At 45.1% G+C, this 22938-nt stretch overlaps 1 protein-coding gene across 2 annotated transcripts in view; it reads right to left on the minus strand.

Annotated features, from left to right (window-relative positions):
• Positions 1 to 22938, minus strand: part of LOC138677326 (transmembrane 4 L6 family member 5-like) — a 54103-nt gene that overhangs the window by 11581 nt on the left and 19584 nt on the right. For both annotated transcript variants that reach the window (XM_069767375.1, XM_069767377.1), the window contains exon 4: positions 1670 to 1938. In XM_069767375.1, the coding sequence (XP_069623476.1) occupies positions 1670 to 1938 (269 nt within the window). The remainder of the gene's footprint in view (positions 1 to 1669; positions 1939 to 22938) is intronic.

Consider the following 22938-nt stretch of genomic DNA (forward strand, 5'->3'; position numbering starts at 1 on the left):
TGGTCTAGGAGGCTTTCAAGAAGTCGACAGCAACATTAAAGGAGCTGCAGGATTTTTTGGCTAGTAGTGGTTGTGCACTGTATGTGAATAGAAATCTGTTGTATTCTTCCTATATCTGGCCTGTGGGTTAGGGTGGCAAGATGGAAGCCTTTATTTACAATTAAAAAACATCCAAGCCTGGCTATGTTTTGTCAAAACATTTATCATGTCTGCCTATAGCATGTGGGCAAACATGTTATGACTGATGAGACCAAAAGGGAACTTTTTGCCCATAATTCCAAAGCCAACACTGTGCATTACCAAAAGAACATCATACTCACAGTGAAGCATGGTGGAGGCAGCATTGTACTTTAGGGCTGTTTTTTTGCAGCTGGATCTGGGGCTTTATTTGAGGTGGAGGGAATTATTAACAGTTCCAAATGTTGGTCAATATTACATCAAAACCTTCAAGTCTCTGCTAAAAAGCTGAAGATGAATTTCACCTTGTAGCACAATAACGACCCTAAGTGACCTTCAAATCAACATAACCAAAATGGATTTGCCACAAGATCAATGTTCTGGAATAGCCCAAATCAATCCCAGACCTGAACCCAAGACCTGGTATGTTTTGCCAAAACCTACATCAAATCTGCCAAAAGCATGTAAGTAAATGTGTTATGGTATGTTGAGAACAAGGAGGAACTTTTAATCATAATTTCAAAAGGTGCAAAGCAAACACTGCACATCACCAAAAAACACCATACACACAGTCAGGCATGGTAAAGGCAGCATTATGTTTTGAGGTTTTTTTTTGCAGATGTAACTAGAATTGTAGTCGAGGTGCAGGGAATTATGAATAATTCCAAATATCAGTCAATTGTTTTCCAACAAAAACTGTAGCAATTAAAAACTGAAGATGAATTTTGCTTTCAGCATGACAAGGACCCTAATCAACGAGAATGGTTTCACCTGAAGAAGATCAGAGATTTGGAAAGGCCCAGCCACAACCCATACCTGAATCTAATGGAAAATCTGTGGGTGATCTGCAGAGGGCGCTGTACCCAGGAGATGCCCTGTAGTCTCACAGATGTGGAGTTAATGCAAGGAAGAGTGGACAAAGATCGTCAATTATGGATGTGCCATGATGATAGAGTTGGACCCAAATAGACTGAATTCTGTCAGAAACTCCCAGGGGAGAATTAGTATTAGTGTAAGGCTGTGCACATTTATGCAACCACATTATTTCAGTTCTTTGTTTTTCTTTTTCCAATTAAATTCAATTAAATTGTGCAGATTATTGGCGACAATAAAGGAAGAAAAAGTTTAAATTTTTTTTGTTTCATGACAGGAACCTAGCATTTTAAAAGAGGTGTGTAGACTTTTTATTTCCACTCTAAATATGTCTTAGATGAGATTTCCTTTTTGAGTCAATCCTATTGCAGGCCTTGGCAATGTGGCTGTGCACCGCTCCCTTAAATGCACTTAACCCTCCGTTTGTTATTTTTTTTATGACGAAAACAAAATAATAAACGGCCTTTACAGCAGCTGTAAATTGTGACGCTCCTGGTTTTGCTGTTGTACTGACATCTAGTGGCCAGTAAGGAAACTGCATTGTCTCACAATTAATAGAACTACAAATACAATATTTGACAGTATATTAACAATATTGAGAGTATCTGTGCCCACTCACATTTGATTTCTTTCTTCTCAGGAATAGAGTCGGCGTCCTTCTCGCTGTGTCTAGGTTCCTTCTTCATGTCCCTATACTCATTGTCGTCCTTATTACAAGTGCCGCAGATGACTCCAAACAAACCATTGAAAAACTGAATGGCGCACAGGATGACCTCAAAGGAGCTGGCGGCCATCAAGATGGAGAACAGGATTATGTTGAACTCCACCACATTTGGGGGTCTCACACATTTACCCCATACATCTCTATGGTAGAGATAGCTTTCATTGCTGTAGGATAACAAAAGATACAAATGTGAATGCAACGTCCATAAGTATCACAGTGAGGATCTCACATTCTATTCACATTGATTATGTAATCAATTATTTTTAATGCAAAATGAAATGCACGGGTTTAATTATTTATTTTTTATTAAAGGGGTTGTCCGCTACTAGGACAGCTCCTTCCTGATCTAAATATTTGGCCCCCGATAAAATTAAGAAGCCTACACTCCCCTCCCGTGCCGGCGCCGTTCCAGCATTGTCAGCACTCTCGGTCCTTGAGCTCATGCGGTTGTACTGACATGTGACAACCAATCAGCGTTGGCATAACTGGCCCCGCCTTCAAACGAATTGAACATGAAGAGGAAGTCAGAGATCGGCGGCAGCCCGGACTTCCTCTTCATATTTGATTCACATAAAGGCGGGGACAGTGACCCCAGCTCCGATTGAGCGCTCGTGTCACAACAACCGCACGAGAGCCACCGGGGAGAACAAGTGGCGACACAGCAGGCACAGCACCGGTACGGGAGGTGAGTATAGGCTTTATTATTTTATCGGGGCCGAACATGAGGTATCAGATGGCGTTGTCCTAGTAATGGACAACTTTTTTTTAATGTTTTCAGCAACCCCTAGGCAAAGGAGTGCATCTCCTACATTTCCTCCATCTCATATATCTCCATCTACTATATCTCCGGCATCTCCAACACCTCATACATCGACTGCATCTCCAACATTTCCTGCACCTCATACATCTCCATCTACTATATCTCCTCTATGTCCGGCATCTCCAACACCTCCTACATCTATTACATCTCCTCCATATACAACATTTTCTACATCTCCTGCATCTCCAACATCTCCTGCATCTCCTACATTTCCTCCATCTCATACATCTCTATCTACTATATCTCCGGCATCTCCAACACCTCATACATCGACTGCATCTCCAACATTTCCTACATCTCCATCTACGATATCTCCTCTATGTCCAGCATCTCCAACACCTCCTACATCTATTACATCTCCATTTACAACATTTTCTACATCTCCTGCATCTCCTCTATCTCCTGCATCTCCAACATCTCATACATCTCCTGCATTTCCAACATCTATTTCATCTATTACACAGCCTACATCTCCAACATTTCCTACATCGACTGCATCTCCAACATCTCCTGCATCTCATACATCTCCTCCATCTACTATATCTCCTCTATGTCCGGCATCTCCAATATACAACATTTTCTACATCTACTACATCTCCTGCATCTCATACATCTCCTGCATTTCCAACATCTATTTCATCTCTTACATAGCCTACATCTACAACATTTCCTACATCTTCTGCATCTCCTACATATCTGTGGCACCCCAGGTTCCTGGTCGTCACAGTGGAATTGCTTTCCGCTTGGGGACAGGGATGTCACCCTTGGAAGCGATGAAGGATATCTTTCACCATGTAAATCTCACATACAACACATTCACACTCCAGGCCAGAAGGGAGAGCTCTGAACCTGGTTTAGGGTGAACTCCCCTATAACTACATTCTGGTTGGAGGGAAAGTAGTCAGTTCCAGTCAGTTCCTATCAGAGAGACAGAGGAGAGGGCAGACGGCAGTGAGTGCCAGAAAGTCTGAAGGGGCCCTGTAGTCTGAGGTACTACAGCCCCTGGAGAGAGAGATTGCCAGAAGGGAGCTTGTCATGGAATGTCAGCCAAGGCGGAGCTGGTACAATAGGAGAGTAGCTGAGCAGACATGGGGGTCTGCAGCTCCTGGAGGACAGAGGAAACTGAGAAGGAAAGAACAGCTTGTGGAACGAGAGCAGGAGGGAGAAAGCACAGGAGAGAAACACCAGTGGAGCAGAGCTGAGAAGAGGCTACCTCCCTGGCTAGTGCAGATTCTTGTAGCCAGAAAACCGTGGCCGTGCTGAACTCTATAGTGGCATAGCAGAAACCGGCAGGACAGCTGGATTGTACATCACCTGTCCGCATTTAGACCCAGGAGACACATTGATAATTATAGGGCCCGGGTCATCCAAGAGACCCTGTAAAAAGGCCCAGTTCACCTGTCATACAGGTTGTGTCCTAATCTTCATGGGGGACAGAGAGGAACTGTGAGGACCTTATGTGAAGCCTTAAGCAGTGAGGGACCACATCACCACCACACTTGGAGGAAGGCTTTGATCTCCACCTAGTGAAGGGAACTCTGGATTCGCTTCCAGGCTGGCAGGACCCTGTCTGTCCTGTGATCTGGTGCCCTGGACTGCAGTTGCCTGAAGCTACAGTAAATCAGGTAAAGACTGCAAACCTGTGTCCTCGTTATTCGCCATACCATCCACCACAGCATCGTTGCCCTACACCTGGGAAGCCCTGGGGACCCTGCTTCACCTGTGGGAAGCATTACCATCTTGCTGCATACCATCGCCCCAGAGGACCCCTTTAAGCAGCGTCGGTCCCTACTCACCGAACACCACAGGTGGTGTCACGAACAATAGACTTTATCCACAATTTCCCTTAAAAGACCTTTCCCCTTTTATTGGGCGCCCAGGGCCACGGACCGGGTCGCAGCCACGTGACATCCACTTTAAGATTCGACCCTGTACCGAGTACCCCACGGCCCTGGTGGGCGACTCAACTTTGGCGTCATGAACAGGATGGACCGACCCTGAGAATAGGATCATGTGCGCCTAAGAGACTGTGCCTGAACTGTGCTTTACTGAGAGACTGTATAGTGAAATACCGCCAAAACTGCCGCCATAACAACAACATGTGGCGTGCAGGAGGAGTCGGGCGTGTTATCGCAGGCAGAGCTTGTAAAAATGGCGCGGAAATAATGGCCACCCCTCACAGATACTATTATGTACGAGAAATTTGACCATCAACGAAAGAGGTCCGCCTCCTAGTCTGGGATGGCAGGAGGAAGAGGAGAAGAACCCGCCCAAAGAGGGAGGTGGAACAGAAAGAGCAGGAAGACGCCAACGAGAACCTGGTTGGCAAGATGGCGAGTGGAGGTCACCCGGGGGACGGGGAAAAAGCCCGCAGCTGTCCCAGCCAATGGGAGGAAGAAGGGGGCAGGCTGTCACCAATTAACCCAGAGGTTCTCCATGCGGAAGCGGAGGAGCTGTGCTGCCAGCTTTGGCAGTCCTAGTTCCGCGCAGCCGCAAGCATCTGGGAGCAGCAGCACAGCCAGCCTACAGGACCTTAGCCTGCAGCAGAGGAATCCGGCACCGGAGACAACGCGGCAGAAGGGGAGAAAACTGACCCTGCCCCGGAAGCTGATGACACCCTGATAGGGCCCGTAGACGCTCCACCACCCCTACTACCTGGCCGGGTGTGCAGACTGATCGAGTGGGAGCGGCCCTGGGAGATAGTACATACCACCGAAACCCCGCTGCAGCCGACGAGGGGAGCCCAGGATACGTACGGGGAATGGGTGACCTTCCGGTGGAGGCACTCCGGCACGACCTGATTGGGTTCCCCGGGGAGAACCAGGCTGAGGGAGAACACCTAGAAATCGTCAGCCAGAGGGAGTATTGCCAGGAGCAGGCACGCAATCAGGAGCAGGAGGACAGAGAGCGGGATCTCCAGCGCAGAGCTGCAAAAGAGAAAGACCTCCAGGCTAAAGCGCAGAATAGGAGAGCTAGCCATGAAGACAGGGGCCCATGGAGGATTTGGACTGTGGTAGCCTTCCGCATTAACCACTGCTGGGTGTTCATCAAAGAACAAGGTGTGCAGCAGGAGATCTTTGTCACCAGGTGTGATGTGGAACCCCACCTACAAGAGAGACACCCGGACAGGGACCTCTACAACTGTGACCGCGTGACTACACCAGGCACTGGGGAGACAAAGGGTGGTATACCCTGCATGTGCTTAAATGTGATCTCAAAGTAACCAGGTCACCTGCATGTCACCCTTACCCACTGTGCGCAGCCCCACTTCGCTCACCAGTATCCTTGCCTGGCAAGGTGACATCTACTCCTGTCCCCAGCAGAGCACCAGTCACGATGTGCTCAAAGGTCACACAAACTGAAATTGCACAAAATTCAAGGAGTACCCAGACTCCTATCCAGAGTATTGACAAACTCTATGTGGTACTTGGCATACGTTCAGCGCAGGTACTACCTTGTAAGAAAAAGCCTTAAACTCTGCATAATGTGACTGTGGACTGTTATGGAAGTTCAAAAGTTTTTGTTTAACCTGGAAAAGTTTCCGTTTGCAAGTTAAAATGACTGTTCCTTAAAGTTAAAAAAATTTAAAGAGACAGTGAGCTCATGGACAGTGAATGATCCAAAAACTTTCTTGTAAATAGTTGGCACTCCTTAAGGTGCTTTCTACTGGTTTTACATAAAATTCTTAAAGGGACTGTGTATTCACGTTTGCCTTAAAGTTCATATTTCGTTACAGAGACCTGAAGAAAAACCCGTTGGCACGGCACATCATCGGGTCTGGATACACGCCTTGTAGCCCACCCAAACCTACATTGGGGGTTGATAACGGGTCCCTCGCATCGTTGCTGCTGTTGAAAAGTTATTGACTTGAATATTAATTAGAATGATACAATTGCACTACCTGAGTACTGAGTAAAGTTAGAGAGAATTGAATTTGATGAGCCAGAGAATTTTGTAAATGTAACTTTGCACTTTTGAATTAAGTAAATTTGATGTAGCATACCTGTAAAGGTAGTCGGCGTTAATGAGAAATGTTATGCACTTTTATCGTGAAGGTAGTATACCCTTAGAGGGTAATGGTATTTCAAAATGCTGTGATATTGCGAGAAGAGTTAGAATAATAGCTTAATGTCAAATAGTTAACATAAGACTGCAGAAAATATGCACTTTGAAGTCTTAAAGATAGTATACCCGTAAGGGTAGTCACTGTTTTGAGAAGTTATTTACAGTAGTATAAATATGTTTGGTAACGTTAAAATAAATTAATTCCTCCCATAAATGGAAGCCAATGTTAAAATTAATATGTTATACTTGTTATTATGCATACCAAAAATTTGCATGTCTTATTACTACCTGTCAATTGTTGTTTTTCTTTTTTCCGAGTCCAGGAGTACTGGATTTAACGGGGGGTGGCACCCCAGGGTCCTGGTCGTCACAGTGGCATTGCTTTCCCCTTGGGTCGAGGGATGTCACGCTTGGAAGTGATGAAGGATATCTTTCACCAGGTAAATCTCACATACAACACATTCACACTCCAGGCCAGAAGGGGGAGCTCTGAACCTGGTTTAGGGTTAACTCCCCTATAAATACATTCTGGTTGGAGGGAAAGTAGTTAGTTCCTGTCAGAGAGACAGAGGAGAGGGCAGACGGCAGTGAGAGCCAGAAAGTCTGAAGGGGCCTGTAGTCTGAGGTACTACAGCCCCTGGAGAGAGAGATTGCCAGAAAGGAGCTTGTCATGGAACATCAGCCAAGGCGGAGCTGGTACAATAGGAGAATAGCTGAGCAGACGTGGGGGTCTGCAGCTCCTAGCGGAAAGAGGAAGCTGAGAAGGAAAGAACAGCTTGTAGAACGAGAGCAAGAGGGATAAAGCACAGGAGAGAAACACCAGTGGAGCAGAGCTGAGAAGAGGCTACCTCCCTGGCTAGTGCAGATTTCGGTAGCCAGAAAACCTTGGCCGTGCTGAACTCTATAGTCGCATAGAAGAAAACGGCAGGACAGCTGGATTGTACATCACCTGTCCGCATTTAGACCCAGGAGACACTGATAATTATAGGGCTCTGGTCATCCAAGAGATCCTGTAAAAAGGCCCAGTTCACCTGTTATACGGGTTGTGTCCTAACCTTCATGAGGGATAGAGAGGAACTGTGAGGACCTTATGTGAAGCCTTAGGCAGTACGGGACTACATCACAACCGCACTTGGATGAAGGCTTTGATCACCTGGTGAAGGAAACTCTGGATTCGCTTCCAAGCCGGCTGGACCCTGCCTGTCCTGTGCTCTGGTGCCCTGGACTGTGGTTGCCTGAAGCTACAGTAAATCATGTAGACTGCAAACCTGTGACCTCGTTATTCACCATACCATACACCACACCATCGGTGCCCTACATCTCGGAAGCGTTACCATCTTGCTGCATACCATCGCCCCAGAGGACCCCTTTAAGCCCCTACTGACAGAACACCACAGGTGGCGTCACGAACAATAAACTATATCCACAATTTCCCCTAAAAGACCTTTCATCTTTTATTGGGCGCCCAGGGCCATGGATCGGGTCGCAGCCACATTGACATTCCCTTTAAGACCGGACCCGGCACCGAGTACCCCACAGCCCTGGTGGGTGACTCATATCCTCCATCTACAACATTTCCTACATCTCCTGCATCTCTTACTTATCCTGAATGTCCTACATCTCTCTCATCTCCTTCATCTCATACATCTCCTATATCTCCTTTATCTCATTGCACCTCCAACATCTCATATATCTCCTGCATCTCCTCCATCTCCTGCATATCCTAAATCTACATTTCCTACATCTCCTGCATCTCTTACATCTCCTGCATTGCTTACATCTCCTGCATCTCTTACATCTCATACATCTCCTCCACTGCATACATCTACTACATCTCCTACATTTCCTGTATCTCCTGAATTTCCAACATGTCCTACATATCCTACATCTACACTGTACAAAAAAACCCTATTTGGGAGAGAAGAACAGACAAATCGCGGCGCCCTAAGTGCGTAAACACAATATTATAGTCTTTAAAGGGTGCACAATTTTATGCACTCATCTGATAAAAGACTAAAATGGCTTTAGATCGTGTATCCTCCAAATTCCCTCTGAGATACTTTTCAATATACAGGGCTTGCAGCTTGCCTCGCGTGGATCCAAGTGAGAGAGCCAGAGTAAGGCTCACACAGGATGAGTAGTTCAAGAAAAGCACATCCAGCCCATGAATGGCAGCGCTTCCCAGGGCTCACATTCAAAGATGATATTTCATATTTTTTTATTTCATAACTTAAAATAGAAGAGATACAACAGTCTAAAATTTAAAAAAGAAAATTTAAAGAAAAAAGATACCCGAAAAATTTGATAAATGGTGCATATAGGGACAACAAAATAAAAACACAGGAAGAATGTTTAAAAGGAAAAACCAGGAAGGGGGACACTTTGACTACTGGTAAGGAAAAAAGTGATGATCGCTGGAAATTGAATTTTGTGACAACATTCAATAGGGGCAATAAAATCATAAGAACTGTGCTTTCTAAATATTGGTACATCTTGAAGCGTGACCCTGTCTTGGGAAAACATCTCCCTGATAAACCAGGGATTACATATAGAAGGGGGAAAACTTTGAAAAATTTGGTGGCCCCCAGTAAATTAAAAAAACAGTTGGATCCAAAAAGAAAAAACATTTATAAAAATAAGAATCAAACTTTATGTGGAGTTCTTCAAGGCACCGGAGTTTTTAAATGTAACTCCAAAAAATGTTGCACCTGTGGGATCCTAGATCATGGGGCTAAAACTATTAACCCCTTCCCGACCCATGACGCCACGTAGGCGTCATGAAAGTCGGTGCCATTCCGACCCATGACGCCTATGCGGCGTCATGGAAAGATCGCGTCCCTGCAGATCGGGTGAAAGGGTTAACTCCCATTTCACCCGATCTGCAGGGACAGGGGGAGTGGTAGTTTAGCCCAGGGGGGGTGGCTTCACCCCCTCGTGGCTACGATCGCTCTGATTGGCTGTTGAAAGTGAAACTGCCAATCAGAGCGATTTGTAATATTTCACCCATTATAACGGGTGAAATATTACAATCCAGCCATGGCCGATGCTGAAATATCATCGGCCATGGCTGGAAATACTAGTGTGCCCCCACCCCACCCCTCCGATCGCCCCCCCAGCCCTCCGATCTGGCCGGTACACTGCTCCGGCTCCCCTCCGTCCAGTGCTCCGCTCCCCCCCGTGCTCGTGTCCGCTCCCCCCGTGCTCCAATCACCCCCCCGTGCTCCAATCACCCCCCCTGCACTCCGATCCACCCCCCCGTGCTCCGTTCCACCCCCCCGTGCTCCATTCCAGCCCCCCCGTGCTCCGTTCCACGCCCCCCGCGCTCCGTTCCACCCCTCCCGCGCTCCGATTCCCCCCCCCGTGCTCCGATCCCCTCCCCCGTGGTCCCCCCCCACCCTATCATACTTACCGATCCAGCCGTGGTCCCGTCCGTCTTCTCCCGGGCGCCGCCATCTTCCAAAATGGCGGGCGCATGCGCAGTGCGCCCGCCGAATCTGCCGGCCGGCAGATTCGTTCCAAAGTGCATTTTGATCACTGAGATATAATCTATCTCAGTGATCAAAATAAAAAAAATAATAAATGACCCCCCCCCCCTTTGTCACCCCCATAGGTAGGGACAATAAAAAAATAAAGAAATTTTTTTTTTTCCACTAATGTTAGAATAGGGTTAGGGTTAGGGGTAGGGCTAGGGTTAGGGGTAGGGTTAGGGTTAGGGGTAGGGTTAGGGTTAGGGGTAGGGTTAGGGCTAGGGTTAGGGGTAGGGTTAGGGTTAGGGGTAGGGGTAGGGTTAGGGTTAGGGGTAGGGTTAGGGTTAGGGTTTCGGTATGTGCACACGTATTCTGGTCCTCTGCGGATTTTTCCGCTGCGGATTTGATAAATCCGCAGTGCTAAACCGCTGCGGATTTATGGCGGATTTACCGCGTTTTTTTCTGCGCATTTCACTGCGGTTTTACAATTGCGATTTTCTATTGGAGCAGTTGTAAAACCGCTGCGGAATCCGCACAAAGAAGTGACATGCTGCGGAATGTAAACCGCTGCGTTTCCGTGCAGTTTTTCTGCAGCATGTGTACAGCGATTTTTGTTTCCCATAGGTTTACATTGAACTGTACACTCATGGGAAACTGCTGCGGATCCGCAGCGTTTTCCGCAGCGTGTGCACATACCTTTAGAATTAGGCTATGTGCACACGGTGCGGATTTGGCTGCGGATTCGCAGCAGTGTTCCATCAGGTTTACAGTACCATGTAAACATATGGAAAGCCAAATCCGCTGTGCCCATGGTGCGGAAAATACCGCGCGGGAACGCTGCGTTGTATTTTCCGCAGCATGTCAATTCTTTGTGCGGATTCCGCAGCGTTTTACACCTGTTCCTCAATAGGAATCCGCAGGTGAAATCCGCACAAAAAACACTGGAAATCCGCGGAAAATCCGCAGGTAAAACGCAGTGCCTTTTACCCGCAGATTTTTCAAAAATGGTGTGGAAATATCTCACACGAATCCGCAACGTGGGCACATAGCCTTAGGGTTAGGGTTGGAATTAGGGTTGTGGTTAGGGGTGTGTTGGGGTTAGTGTTGGGGTTAGGGGTGTGTTGGGGTTAGGGTTGTGATTAGGATTATGGCTACAGTTGGGATTAGGGTTAGGGGTGTGTTGGGGTTAGTGTTGGAGGTAGAATTGAGGGGTTACCACTGTTTAGGCACATCAGGGGTCTCCAAACGCAACATGGCGCCACCATTGATTCCAGCCAATCTCGTATTCAAAAAGTCAAATGGTGCTCCCTCACTTCCGAGCCCTGACGTGTGCCCAAACAGTGGTTTACCCCCACATATGGGGTACCAGCATACTCAGGACAAACTGCGCAACAATTACTGGGGTCCAATTTCTCCTGTTACCCTTGTGAATCTAAAAAAATGCTTGCTAAAACATAATTTTTGAGGATAGAAAAATGATTTTTTATTTTCACGGCTCTGCGTTGTAAACGTCTGTGAAGCACTTGGGGGTTCAAAGTGCTCACCACATATCTAGATAAGTTCCTTGGGGGGTCTAGTTTCTAAAATGGGGTCACTTGTGGGGGGTTTCTACTGTTTAGGCACACCAGGGGCTCTGCAAACGCAACGTGACACCCGCAGACCATTCCATCAAAGTCTGCATTTCAAAAGTCACTACTTCCCTTCTGAGCCCCGACGTGTGCCCAAACAGTGGTTTACCCCCACATATGGGGTATCAGCGTACTCAGGAGAAACTGGACAACAACTTTTGGGGTCCAATTTCTCCTGTAACCCTTGGGAAAATAAAAAATTCTGGGCTAAATAATTATTTTTGAGGAAAGAAAACGTATTTATTATTTTCACGGCTCTGCATTATAAACTTCTATGAAGCACTTGGGGGTTCAAAGTGCTCACCACACATCTAGATAAGTTCCTTTCAGGGTCTAGTTTCCAAAATGGGGTCACTTGTGGGGGGTTTCTACTGTTTAGGCACATCAGGGGCTCTGCAAACGCAACGTGACGCCCGCAGAGCATTCCATCAAAGTCTGCATTTCAAAACGTCACTACTTCAATTCCAAGCCCCGGCATGTGCCCAAACAGTAGTTTACCCCCACATATGGGGTATCACCGTACTCAGGAGAAACTGGACAACAAATATTGGGGTCAAATTTCTCCTGTTACCCTTGGGAAAATTAAAAAATTCTGGGCTAAATAATTATTTTTGAGGAAAGAAAACGTATTTATTATTTTCACGGCTCTGCATTATAAACTTCTATGAAGCACTTGGGGGTTCAAAGTGCTCACCACACATCTAGATAAGTTCCTTTGGGGGTCTAGTTTCCAAAATGGGGTCACTTGTGGGGGGTTTCTACTGTTAAGCCACATCAGGGGCTCTGCAAACGCAACGTGACGCCCACAGAGCATTCCATCAAAGTCTGCATTTCAAAACGTCACTACTTCACTTCCGAGCCCCGGCATGTGCCCAAACAGTGATTTACCCCCACATATGGGGTATCAGCGTACTCAGGAGAAACTGGACAACAACTTTTGGGGTCAAATTTCTCCTGTTACCCTTGGGAAAATAAAAAATTGCAGGCTAAAAGATCATTTTTGAGAAAATAATTTTTTTTTTTATTTTCATGGCTCTGCGTTATAAACTTCTGTGAAGCACTTGGGGGTTCAAAGTCCTCACCACACATCTAGATTAGTTCCTTTGGGGGTCTAGTTTCTAAAATGGTGTCATTTCTGGGGGATCTCCAATGTTTAGGCACACAGGGGCTCTCCAAACGTGACATGGTGTCCGCTAATGATTGGAGCTAATTTTCCATTTAAAAAGCCAAATGGCGTGCCATCCCTTCCGAGCCCTGCCGTGCGCCCAAACAGTGGTTTACCCCCACATATGGGGTATCAGCGTACTCAGGACAAACTGGACAACAATATTTGGGGTCCAATTTCTCCTATTATCCTTGGCAAAATAGGAAATTCCAGGCTAAAAAATCATTTTTGAGGAAAGAAAAATTATTTTTTATTTTCATGGCTCTGCGTTATAAACTTCTGTGAAGCACCTGGGGGTTTAAAGTGCTCAATATGCATCTAGATAAGTTCCTTGGGGGGTCTAGTTTCCAAAATGGGGTCACTTGTGCGGGAGCTCCAATGTTTAGGCACACAGGGGCTCTCCAAACGCGACATGGTGTCCGCTAACAATTGGAGCTAATTTTCCATTCAAAAAGTCAAATGGCGCGCCTTCTCTTCCGAGCCCTGCCGAGTGCCCAAACAGTGGTTTACCCCCACATATGAGGTATCGGCGTACTCGGGAGAAATTGCCCAACAAATTTTATGATCCATTTTATCCTACTGCCCATGTGAAAATGAAAAAACTGAGGCGAAAAGAATTTTTTTGTGAAAAAAAATTACTTTTTCATTTTTACAGATCAATTTGTGAAGCACCTGAGGGTTTAAAGTGCTCACTAGGCATCTAAATTAGTTCCTTGGGGGGTCTAGTTTCCAAAATGGGGTCACTTGTGGGGAGCGCCAATGTTTAGGCACACAGGAGCTATCCAAACGCGACATGGTGTCCGCTAACGATGGAAATAATTTTTCATTCAAAAAGTCAAATGGCGCTCCTTCCCTTCCGAGCCTTACCATGTGCCCAAACAGTGGTTTACCTCCACATGTGAGGTATTGGTGTACTCAGGAGAAATTGCCCAACACATTTTAGGATCCATTTTATCCTGTTGCCCATGTGAAAATGAAAAAATTGAGGCTAAAAGAATTTTTTTGTGAAAAAAAAGTACTTTTTCTTTTTTACGGATCAATTTGTGAAGCACCTGGGGGTTCAAAGTGCTCACTATGCATCTAGATAAGTTCCTTGGGGCGTCTAGTTTCCAAAATGGGGTCACTTGTGGGGGAGCTCCAATTTTTAGGCACACGGGGGCTCTCCAAACGTGACATGGTGTCCGCTAAAGAGTGGAGCCAATTTTTGATTCAAAAAGTCAAATGGCGCTCCTTCCCTTCCAAGCCCTGCCGTGCGCCAAAACAGTGGTTTACCCCCACATATGAGGTATCAGCGTACTCAGGAAAAATTGGACAACAACTTTCGTGGTTCAGTTTCTCCTTTTACCATTGGGAAAATAAAAAAATTGTTGCTAAAAGATAATTTTTGTGACTAAAAAGTTAAATGTTCATTTTTTCCTTCCATGTTGCTTCTGCTGCTGTGAAGCACCTGAAGGGTTAATAAACTTCTTGAATGTGGTTTTGAGTACCTTGAGGGGTGCAGTTTTTAGAATGGTGTCACTTTTGGGTATTTTCAGCCATATAGACCCCTCAAACTGACTTCAAATGTGAGGTGGTCCCTAAAAAAAATGGTTTTGTAAATTTCGTTGTAAAAATGACAAATCGCTGGTCGAATTTTAACCCTTATAACTTCCTAACAAAAAAAAATTTTGTTTCCAAAATTGTGCTGATGTAAAGTAAACATGTGGGAAATGTTATTTATTAACTATTTTGTGTCACATATCTCTCTGGTTTAACAGAATAAAAATTCAAAATGTGAAAATTGCGAAATTTTCAAAATTTTCGCCAAATTTCCGTGTTTATCACAAATAAATGCAGAATTTATTGACCTAAATTTACCACTAACATGAAGCCCAATATGTCACGAAAAAACAATCTCAGAACCGCTAGGATCCGTTGAAGCGTTCCTGAGTTATTACCTCATAAAGGGACACTGGTCAGAATTGCAAAAAACGGCAAGGTCTTTAAGGTCAAAATAGGCTGGGTCTTGAAGGGGTTAAATGCAATAATACTGGTGATGTCTTTGAAATCTCACAAAGACTCACCTGTAGTAGTGATCATGTTGTATATGTCATCACATGCAGTTGTGGTTTGCAGTATGTGGGACGCACTGTACAGACACTGCGGTCCCGCATTAATGGCCACAGAAATAGAGCAAAAAATGGCTTCTTAAAACATAGTCTCTCAAGGCATCTACTACTTAAACATAATAAAATTTTTAACATAAAAGTAACTCCAGTGGAGCAGATACCCTCTGGAGTTGCAAACAGGAATGCTCTTTTAAACAGGAAAGAAACGTTTTGGATATATCGTTTGGGAACATTATTTCCAAATGGATTGAATGATATCATAGAGAGAGTTCAAAGGATTTTTTTTTTAATTTCTTTATTTTTTTTATTTCTTTATTTTTTCTTGTGATTTTTTTTTTTTTTTCCCTTTGATATATTTTTTTATTTATTTTTTTTTTATTTTTTTTTTCCTCTCTTTCTTGCATCAATGTTAACAAGGCTGTATCAATCAGTGGGTGTTTTCCTGAACTTGGTCCACACCCCAAATCAAGTTTCTGAGACTGGGATAAAAGGTGTGATACTATATATAAGTGTAATTGAATTTTATACTAGTAGGATTTGTACTGTGTTTTTATGATACCTGGAGAAGGATATATACTGTATCCGAAACACGTTGTATCTCTTCTATTTTAAGTTATAAAATAAAAAAATATGAAATATCATCTTTGAATGTGAGTCCTGGGAAGCGCTGCCATTCATGGGCTGGATGTGCTTTTCTTGAACTACATCTACACTGTGGCTGCCTCCGGATGTGAACTGGGCACTTCTCTGTCAAGGTCACATATGTGGGGAGAGCCATGCGCCATTTTCTTATAGGCCAGAGTGGTGCTGTGAGAATAATGTATAATATAAGTGTGAGGATAATGTATGTCACGATAATGTAAAAACCATAGCTGAGGGATTTTTGCACTTCTGACCATGGTTCTGAAAGCACATGGCAGCTGAAAACCCCCTCTCTTCACACCCCCCCCCCATTCAGTCACTATGTGGTGGTAATATGTGGTCTGGAAATGGTGTTGTGGTATTTGTCCCTTGTATGTGCTATTTGGTCACCAAGTGGTGGTAATATGTGATCTCTTCATGGTGTGGCGATATTTGTCCCTTGTATGTAGTATTATTCGGTCACTATGTGGTCTGGTCATGGTGTGGTGGTGTTTCTTCCTGTATGTGATATTATTGGTCTTGGTATAGTGGACTGTGTTGTGTATGGCGGTCATTTGTTCTCTCTGATATTAATTAGGAGAAGATTCTTTATTTCCAATAGTTTTAATGCTTTGTACACAGGGGCGGAGATGCACTTACAGGGGGTTTCCTGTGGAAAAAAGTAATCACCTCTCCACAGGATAAGTGATAACGTATTGATTGGTGGGGGTCTGACTGCTTGGACCCATTCAGCAAAATGTGGAACTTTTCATCCCCATTAGACTGGAGTGCCATGTCCGACTAGATCACTGATCCATTCATTCCCTCAATGGCTGCACTTGTTTTTTTCTGGAAGCCCCAAAGAGAATGAATGGAGTTGCGGTCAGAAATCCCACCTGCCGCTGCATTTTAAAATAGTGATAAAAGTGTCCTGTCAGGGATAAAACTTCCCCATTCTTCCGATCGGTGCAATTTCTAATGGTCGGATCTAAGCGATCACCTATCCTGTGGAGCTCATGGATCGGTGATAACTTGTTTTAACCAAGAACCCCATTAATGTAAACTACCGTAATTATACATCCCAGTTATTGGGGCACATGATAGATGTGCAGCAGCCGCCGGTGTTTTACAGCCGATGCTCCACTATAATGACAGATATTTGCATATAGCTGTAGGGTGGGCCCCTAGAGTCCATTCCTCTGGTGGGCCCCAGACACCCCAGTCCGACCCTGGCTGCAGCTGTTTAATGCTATTGACGTGCGGGGGGGGGGCAAACTCGGGAACAGCCCCGGCGGCAAAAGTTCTAGCTACGCCTCTGCTCTGACCTCAGTGAAAATAATTAACCAGCCCTTTAGTGATGTCATGAGGCTGGAGTTTATAAGTCTCTACACTTAACCCAGCCTTCAGAGTTTTTTGCCTGAGGAGCTGTACTATGCACTTAGACATCTGGGCTCTGCCTGCCAGCATGGTTTTGCCTGACATGATCTGAGAACATGTGAGTTTTACCTTTCTTCTTTAATCCATGTTATTTTTATAATTGCTTTGTACATATTTTCAATTGTCTCTTTTGTAACATCCTTGTAATATTTTTGTATAAACACTGCCTTATCTTTCAGAGTAAAATATCTAAATTACTAGTTTTGTTCTTCCTGCTCTAAAACGTACCCTAAGTCTCTGGAAGGGAATTAAGCTACTGTATTGGGTTAGCTTCGGACCCGTTAATCGAAAAACTATAAATGACATCGCCTGCAGGAAGCAGTAGCAATAAATAGCCATCCTGAACCCAGACAGAGGCTGAGAAAGGTTAACTCTTCACATGACCAGACCAGGAAAAAGGGAAAACAGGACTCAAAACCCGGTCTGGATCGTGACAACTAATATCATCATAAGTGCCATTATACATAGGAGATCAGTACTTAGCATACAGTATCTGTGTACAGGTAATACAGTGAACACCAGTGACATTATACACAGGAGCTCTGTATATAGTGTCAGGGTACAGATAATACAGTGATCATGGTGACATTATACACAGGACCTCTGTATATAGTGTCAGTGTACAGATTATAATACAGTGATCACCAGTGACATTATACACAGGACCGCTGTATATAGTGTCAGTATACAGGTAATACAGTAATCACTGGTGACATTACACGCAGGGTGTTATGATGCGGTGGTCTAGGAGCAACATGGAACGAGCTCTGAAGGAAGTGGTAACTGTACTAACCTCAGTCCCTAAGCTCAACACAACACTAGAAGTAGCCGTGGAATGCTCCTAACTCTCCCTAGGCATCTCGTCACAGCCTAAGAGCTAACTACCCCTAAAGACAGAAGCAGGAAATCTATCTTGCCTCAGAGAAAATCCCCAAAGGATAGATTAGCCCCCCACAAATAATGACTGTGAGTGGAGAGGAAAAAGACATACACAGAATGAAACCAGGATGAGCACAGGAGGCCAGTCTAGCTTGATAGATAGGACAGGATGGAATACTGTGCGGTCAGTATAAAACACTACAAAAATCCACGCAGAGTTTACAAAAAAATCTCCACACCTGACTAAAGGTGTGGAGGGTAAATCTGCTTCCCAGAGCTTCCAGCAAGACAGAATTAATTCATACTGATAACGCTGGACAAACATAGAAAGCACTAAATGGATAAGTCCACAATCTGTGAACAGAAAAGCGCAAGCAAAAACTTAGCTTTGCAGAACTGGTCAGGATAACAGGGAACTCCAAAGAGATGTGAATCCAACCAGGAACCATTTACAAGTGGCACTGGCTGAAGGAACAGCCAGGCCTAAATAGCCGAGCAGAAGAGACGATAAGTGGAGGCAGCTGATGACAGCTAACTCCAAGGAGCAGCCATACCACTTGAAACCACAAGAGGGAGCCCAAGAGCAGAACTCACAAAAGTGCCACTTACAACCACCGGAGGGAGCCCAAGAGCGGAATTCACAACAGTACCCCCCCCTTTGAGGAGGGGTCACCAAACCCTCACTAGAGCCCCCAGTCCGATCAGGACGAGCCAAATGAAAAGCACGAACCAAATCGGTGGCATGGACATCGGAGGCAACAACCCAAGAATTATCCTCCTGGCCATAACCCTTCCACTTGACAAGATACTGAAGCCTCCTCCTCGAAAAACGAGAATCCAAAATCTTCTCAACCTCATATTCCAACTCTCCCTCAACCAACACCGGGGCAGGAGGGTCAACCGAGGGAACAACGGGCACCACATATCTCCGCAACAAAGATCTATGGAAAACATTATGAATGGCAAAAGAGGCTGGAAGAGCCAAACGAAAAGACACCGGATTAATAATTTCAGAAATTTTATAAGGACCAATAAACCGAGGCTTAAACTTAGGGGAAGAAACCTTCATAGGCACATGATGAGAAGACAACCAAACCAAATCCCCCACACGAAGCCGGGGACCAACACACCGACGGCGGTTAGCAAAACATTGAGCCCTCTCCTGAGACAACGTCAAATTGTCCACCACATGAGTCCAAATCTGCTGCAGCCTGTCCACCACAGAATCAACACCAGGACAATCAGAAGGCTCAACCTGCCCAGAAGAAAAACGAGGATGAAAACCAAAATTACAAAAGAAAGGTGAAACCAAAGTAGCCGAACTAGCCCGATTATTAAGGGCAAACTCGGCCAACGGCAAGAAAGACACCCAATCATCCTGATCAGCAGACACAAAGCATCTCAAATAGGTCTTCAAGGTCTGATTAGTTCGCTCAGTTTGGCCATTAGTCTGAGGATGAAACGCCGAAGAAAAAGACAAATCAATGCCCATCCTAGCACAAAAGGCCCGTCAAAATCTAGAGACAAACTGAGAACCTCTGTCAGAGACAATATTCTCCGGAATACCATGCAAACGAACCACATGCTGAAAAAATAATGGAACCAGATCTGAGGAGGAACGCAACTTAGGCAAAGGTACCAGATGGACCATTTTAGAGAACCGGACACAAACAACCCAGATAACAGACATCTTCTGGGAAACAGGAAGATCCGAAATAAAATCCATGGAAATATGCATCCAGGGCCTCTCAGGGACCGGCAAAGGCAAAAGCAACCCACTAGCGCGGGAAAAGCAAGGCTGGGCCCGGGCGCAAGTCCCACAGGACTGCACAAAAGTATGCAGATCGCGCGACAAGGAAGGCCACCAAAAGGACCTAGCAACCAAATCTCTGGTACCAAAAATCCCAGGATGACCAGCCAACACTGAACAATGAACCTCAGAAATAACCTTACTTGTCCAACTATCAGGAACAAACAGCTTCCCCACTGGACAGCGGTAAGGCCTATCAGCCTGAAATTCCTGAAGCACCCGCCACAAATCAGGGGAGTTAGCAGAAAGAATCACCCCCTCCTTAAGAATGCCAACCGGCTCAAAGACTCCAGGAGAATCAGGCGAAAAACTCCCAGAGAGGGCATCAGCCTTAACATTCTTAGATCCCGGAAGATACGAGACCACAAAATCAAAACGGGAGAAAAACAGGGACCATCGAGCCTGTCTAGGATTCAGCCGCTTGGCCGACTCGAGGTAAATCAGATTCTTATGATCGGTCAGGACCACAACGCGGTGTTTAGCTCCTTCAAGCCAATGTCGCCACTCCTCAAACGCCCACTTCATAGCCAACAACTCCCGATTGCCGACATCATAATTGCGTTCCGCAGGCGAAAACTTTCTGGAAAAAAAAGCACACGGTTTCATCAAAGAACCATCAGACTCCCTCTGAGACAAAACGGCCCCTGCCCCAATCTCAGAAGCGTCGACCTCAACCTGAAAAGGAAGAGAAACATCCGGCTGACGCAACACAGGGGCAGAAGTAAATCGGCGTTTAAGCTCCTGAAAGGCCTCAACAGCCTCAGAGGACCAATTCGTCACATCAGCGCCTTTCTTCGTCAAATCAGTAAGGGGCTTAACCACACTGGAAAAGTTGGCAATGAAACGGCGATAGAAATTAGCAAAGCCCAAAAATTTTTGAAGGCCCTTCAGATGTGGGTTGGATCCAGTCATGAATAGCTTGGACCGTAACAGGATCCATTTCTATAGACGAGGGAGAAAAAATAAAACCCAAAAAAGAGACCTTCTGAACTCCGAATAGGCACTTAGACCCCTTCACAAACAAAGCATTATCACGAAGGATCTGGAACACCATCCTGACCTGCTTCACATGAGACTCCCAATCATTGGAAAAAATCAAAATATCATCCAAATATACGACCATGAATTTATCAAGATAATTGCGGAAAATATCATGCATGAAAGACTGGAACACAGATGGAGCATTAGAGAGCCCAAATGGCATCACAAGATATTCAAAATGGCCTTCGGGCGTATTAAATGCAGTTTTCCATTCGTCACCCTGTTTAATACGAACAAGATTATATGCCCCTCGGAGGTCAATCTTAGTAAACCAACTAGCCCTTTTAATCTGAGCAAACAAATCAGTAAGCAAAGGCAAGGGGTATTGGAATTTGACCGTGATCTTATTAAGAAGATGATAATCAATACAGGGTCTCAAGGAGCCATCCTTCTTAGCAACAAAAAAGAAACCCGCTCCCAATGGTGACGAAGAGGGCCGAATATGCCCCTTCTCCAAAGACTCCTTAACATAACTCCGCATGGCGGCATGCTCTGGCACAGACAGATTGAAAAGTCGGCCCTTTGGGAACTTGCAACCAGGAATCAAGTTAATAGCACAATCACAGTCCCTGTGTGGAGGAAGGGAACTGGACTTGGGCTCATCAAATACATCCTGGAAATCCGACAAAAACTCAGGGACCTCAGAAGAGGGGGAAGAGGAAATTGACATCAAAGGAACGTCACTATGTACCCCTTAACAACCCCAACTAGTCACCAACATAGTTTTCCAATCCAGCACCGGATAATGTTCCTGTAACCATGGAAAACCCAGTACAACAACATCATGCAGGTTATGCAACACCAGAAAACGGCAATCTTCCTGATGTGCTGGAGCCATGTACATAGTCATCTGTGTCCAGTACTGAGATTTATCCTTGGCCAAGGGTGTAGCATCAATACCCCTCAAAGGAATAGGGCTCTGCAAAGGCTGCAAGGAAAAACCACAGCGCCTGGCGAATTCTAAGTCCATTAAATTCAGGGCAGCGCCTGAATCCACAAATGCCATGACAGAAAAGGACGACAATGAGCAAATCAGGGTCACAGATAAGAGAAATTTAGGCTGTATAGTACTAATGGTAACAGACCTAGCGACTCTCTTAGTACGCTTAGGGCAATCAGAGATAACATGAGCAGAATCACCACAGTAAAAACACAGCCTATTCTGACGTCTGAATTCCTGCCGTTCTGTTCTAGTCAAAATCCTATCACATTGCATAGGTTCTGGACTCTGCTCAGAGGATACTGCCATATGGTGCACAGCTTTGCGCTCGCGCAGACGCCGATCGATTTGAATGGCTAGAGACATAGATTCGCTCAAACCAGCAGGTGTAGGAAAGCCCACCATAACATCTTTAAGGGCTTCAGAAAGACCTTTTCTGAAAATAGCAGCCAGAGCCTCTTCATTCCATTTAGTGAGCACAGAACATTTTCTAAATTTCTGGCAGTATAACTCTGCCGCTTCCTGACCTTGACACAGGGCCAACAGTGTTTTCTCAGCATGCTCTACAGAGTTAGGTTTGTCATACAATAATCCGAGCGCTTGAAAAAATGCGTCTACATTCAATAATGCCGGATTTCCTGTTTCAAAAGAAAAAGCCCTGTCTTGCGGATCACCACGCAGCAAGGATATGATGATTTTCACCTGCTGAATGGGATCACCTGAAGAACGGGGTTTCAAAGCAAAAAACAATTTGCAGTTATTTTTACAGTTCAAAAACTTGGATCTGTCCCCAAAGAACAAATCCGGAGTAGGAATTCTGGGCTCTAAAGCCGGAGTCTGGACAACAAAGTCCTGGATACTCTGTACTCTGCCGCTTCCTGACCTTGACACAAGGCCAACAGGGTTTTTTCTGCATGATCCACAGAATTAGGTTCGTCATACAATAATCCGAGCGCTTGAAAAAATGCATCAACATTCAATAATGCCGGATCCCCTGTTTCAAGAGAAAAAGCCCAGTCTTGAGGGTCACCACGCAGCAAGGATATGATGATTTTTACTTGCTGAATGGGATCACCAGAAGAATGGGGCTTCAATGCAAAAAACAATCTGCAGTTATTTTTAAAGTTCAAAAACTTGGATCTGTCCCCAAAAAACAAATCAGGAGTAGGAATTCTAGGCTCTA

The sequence above is a fragment of the Ranitomeya imitator genome, chromosome 4 (assembly GCF_032444005.1).
Source record: "Ranitomeya imitator isolate aRanImi1 chromosome 4, aRanImi1.pri, whole genome shotgun sequence".
Classification (NCBI taxonomy): Eukaryota; Metazoa; Chordata; class Amphibia; order Anura; family Dendrobatidae; genus Ranitomeya; species Ranitomeya imitator.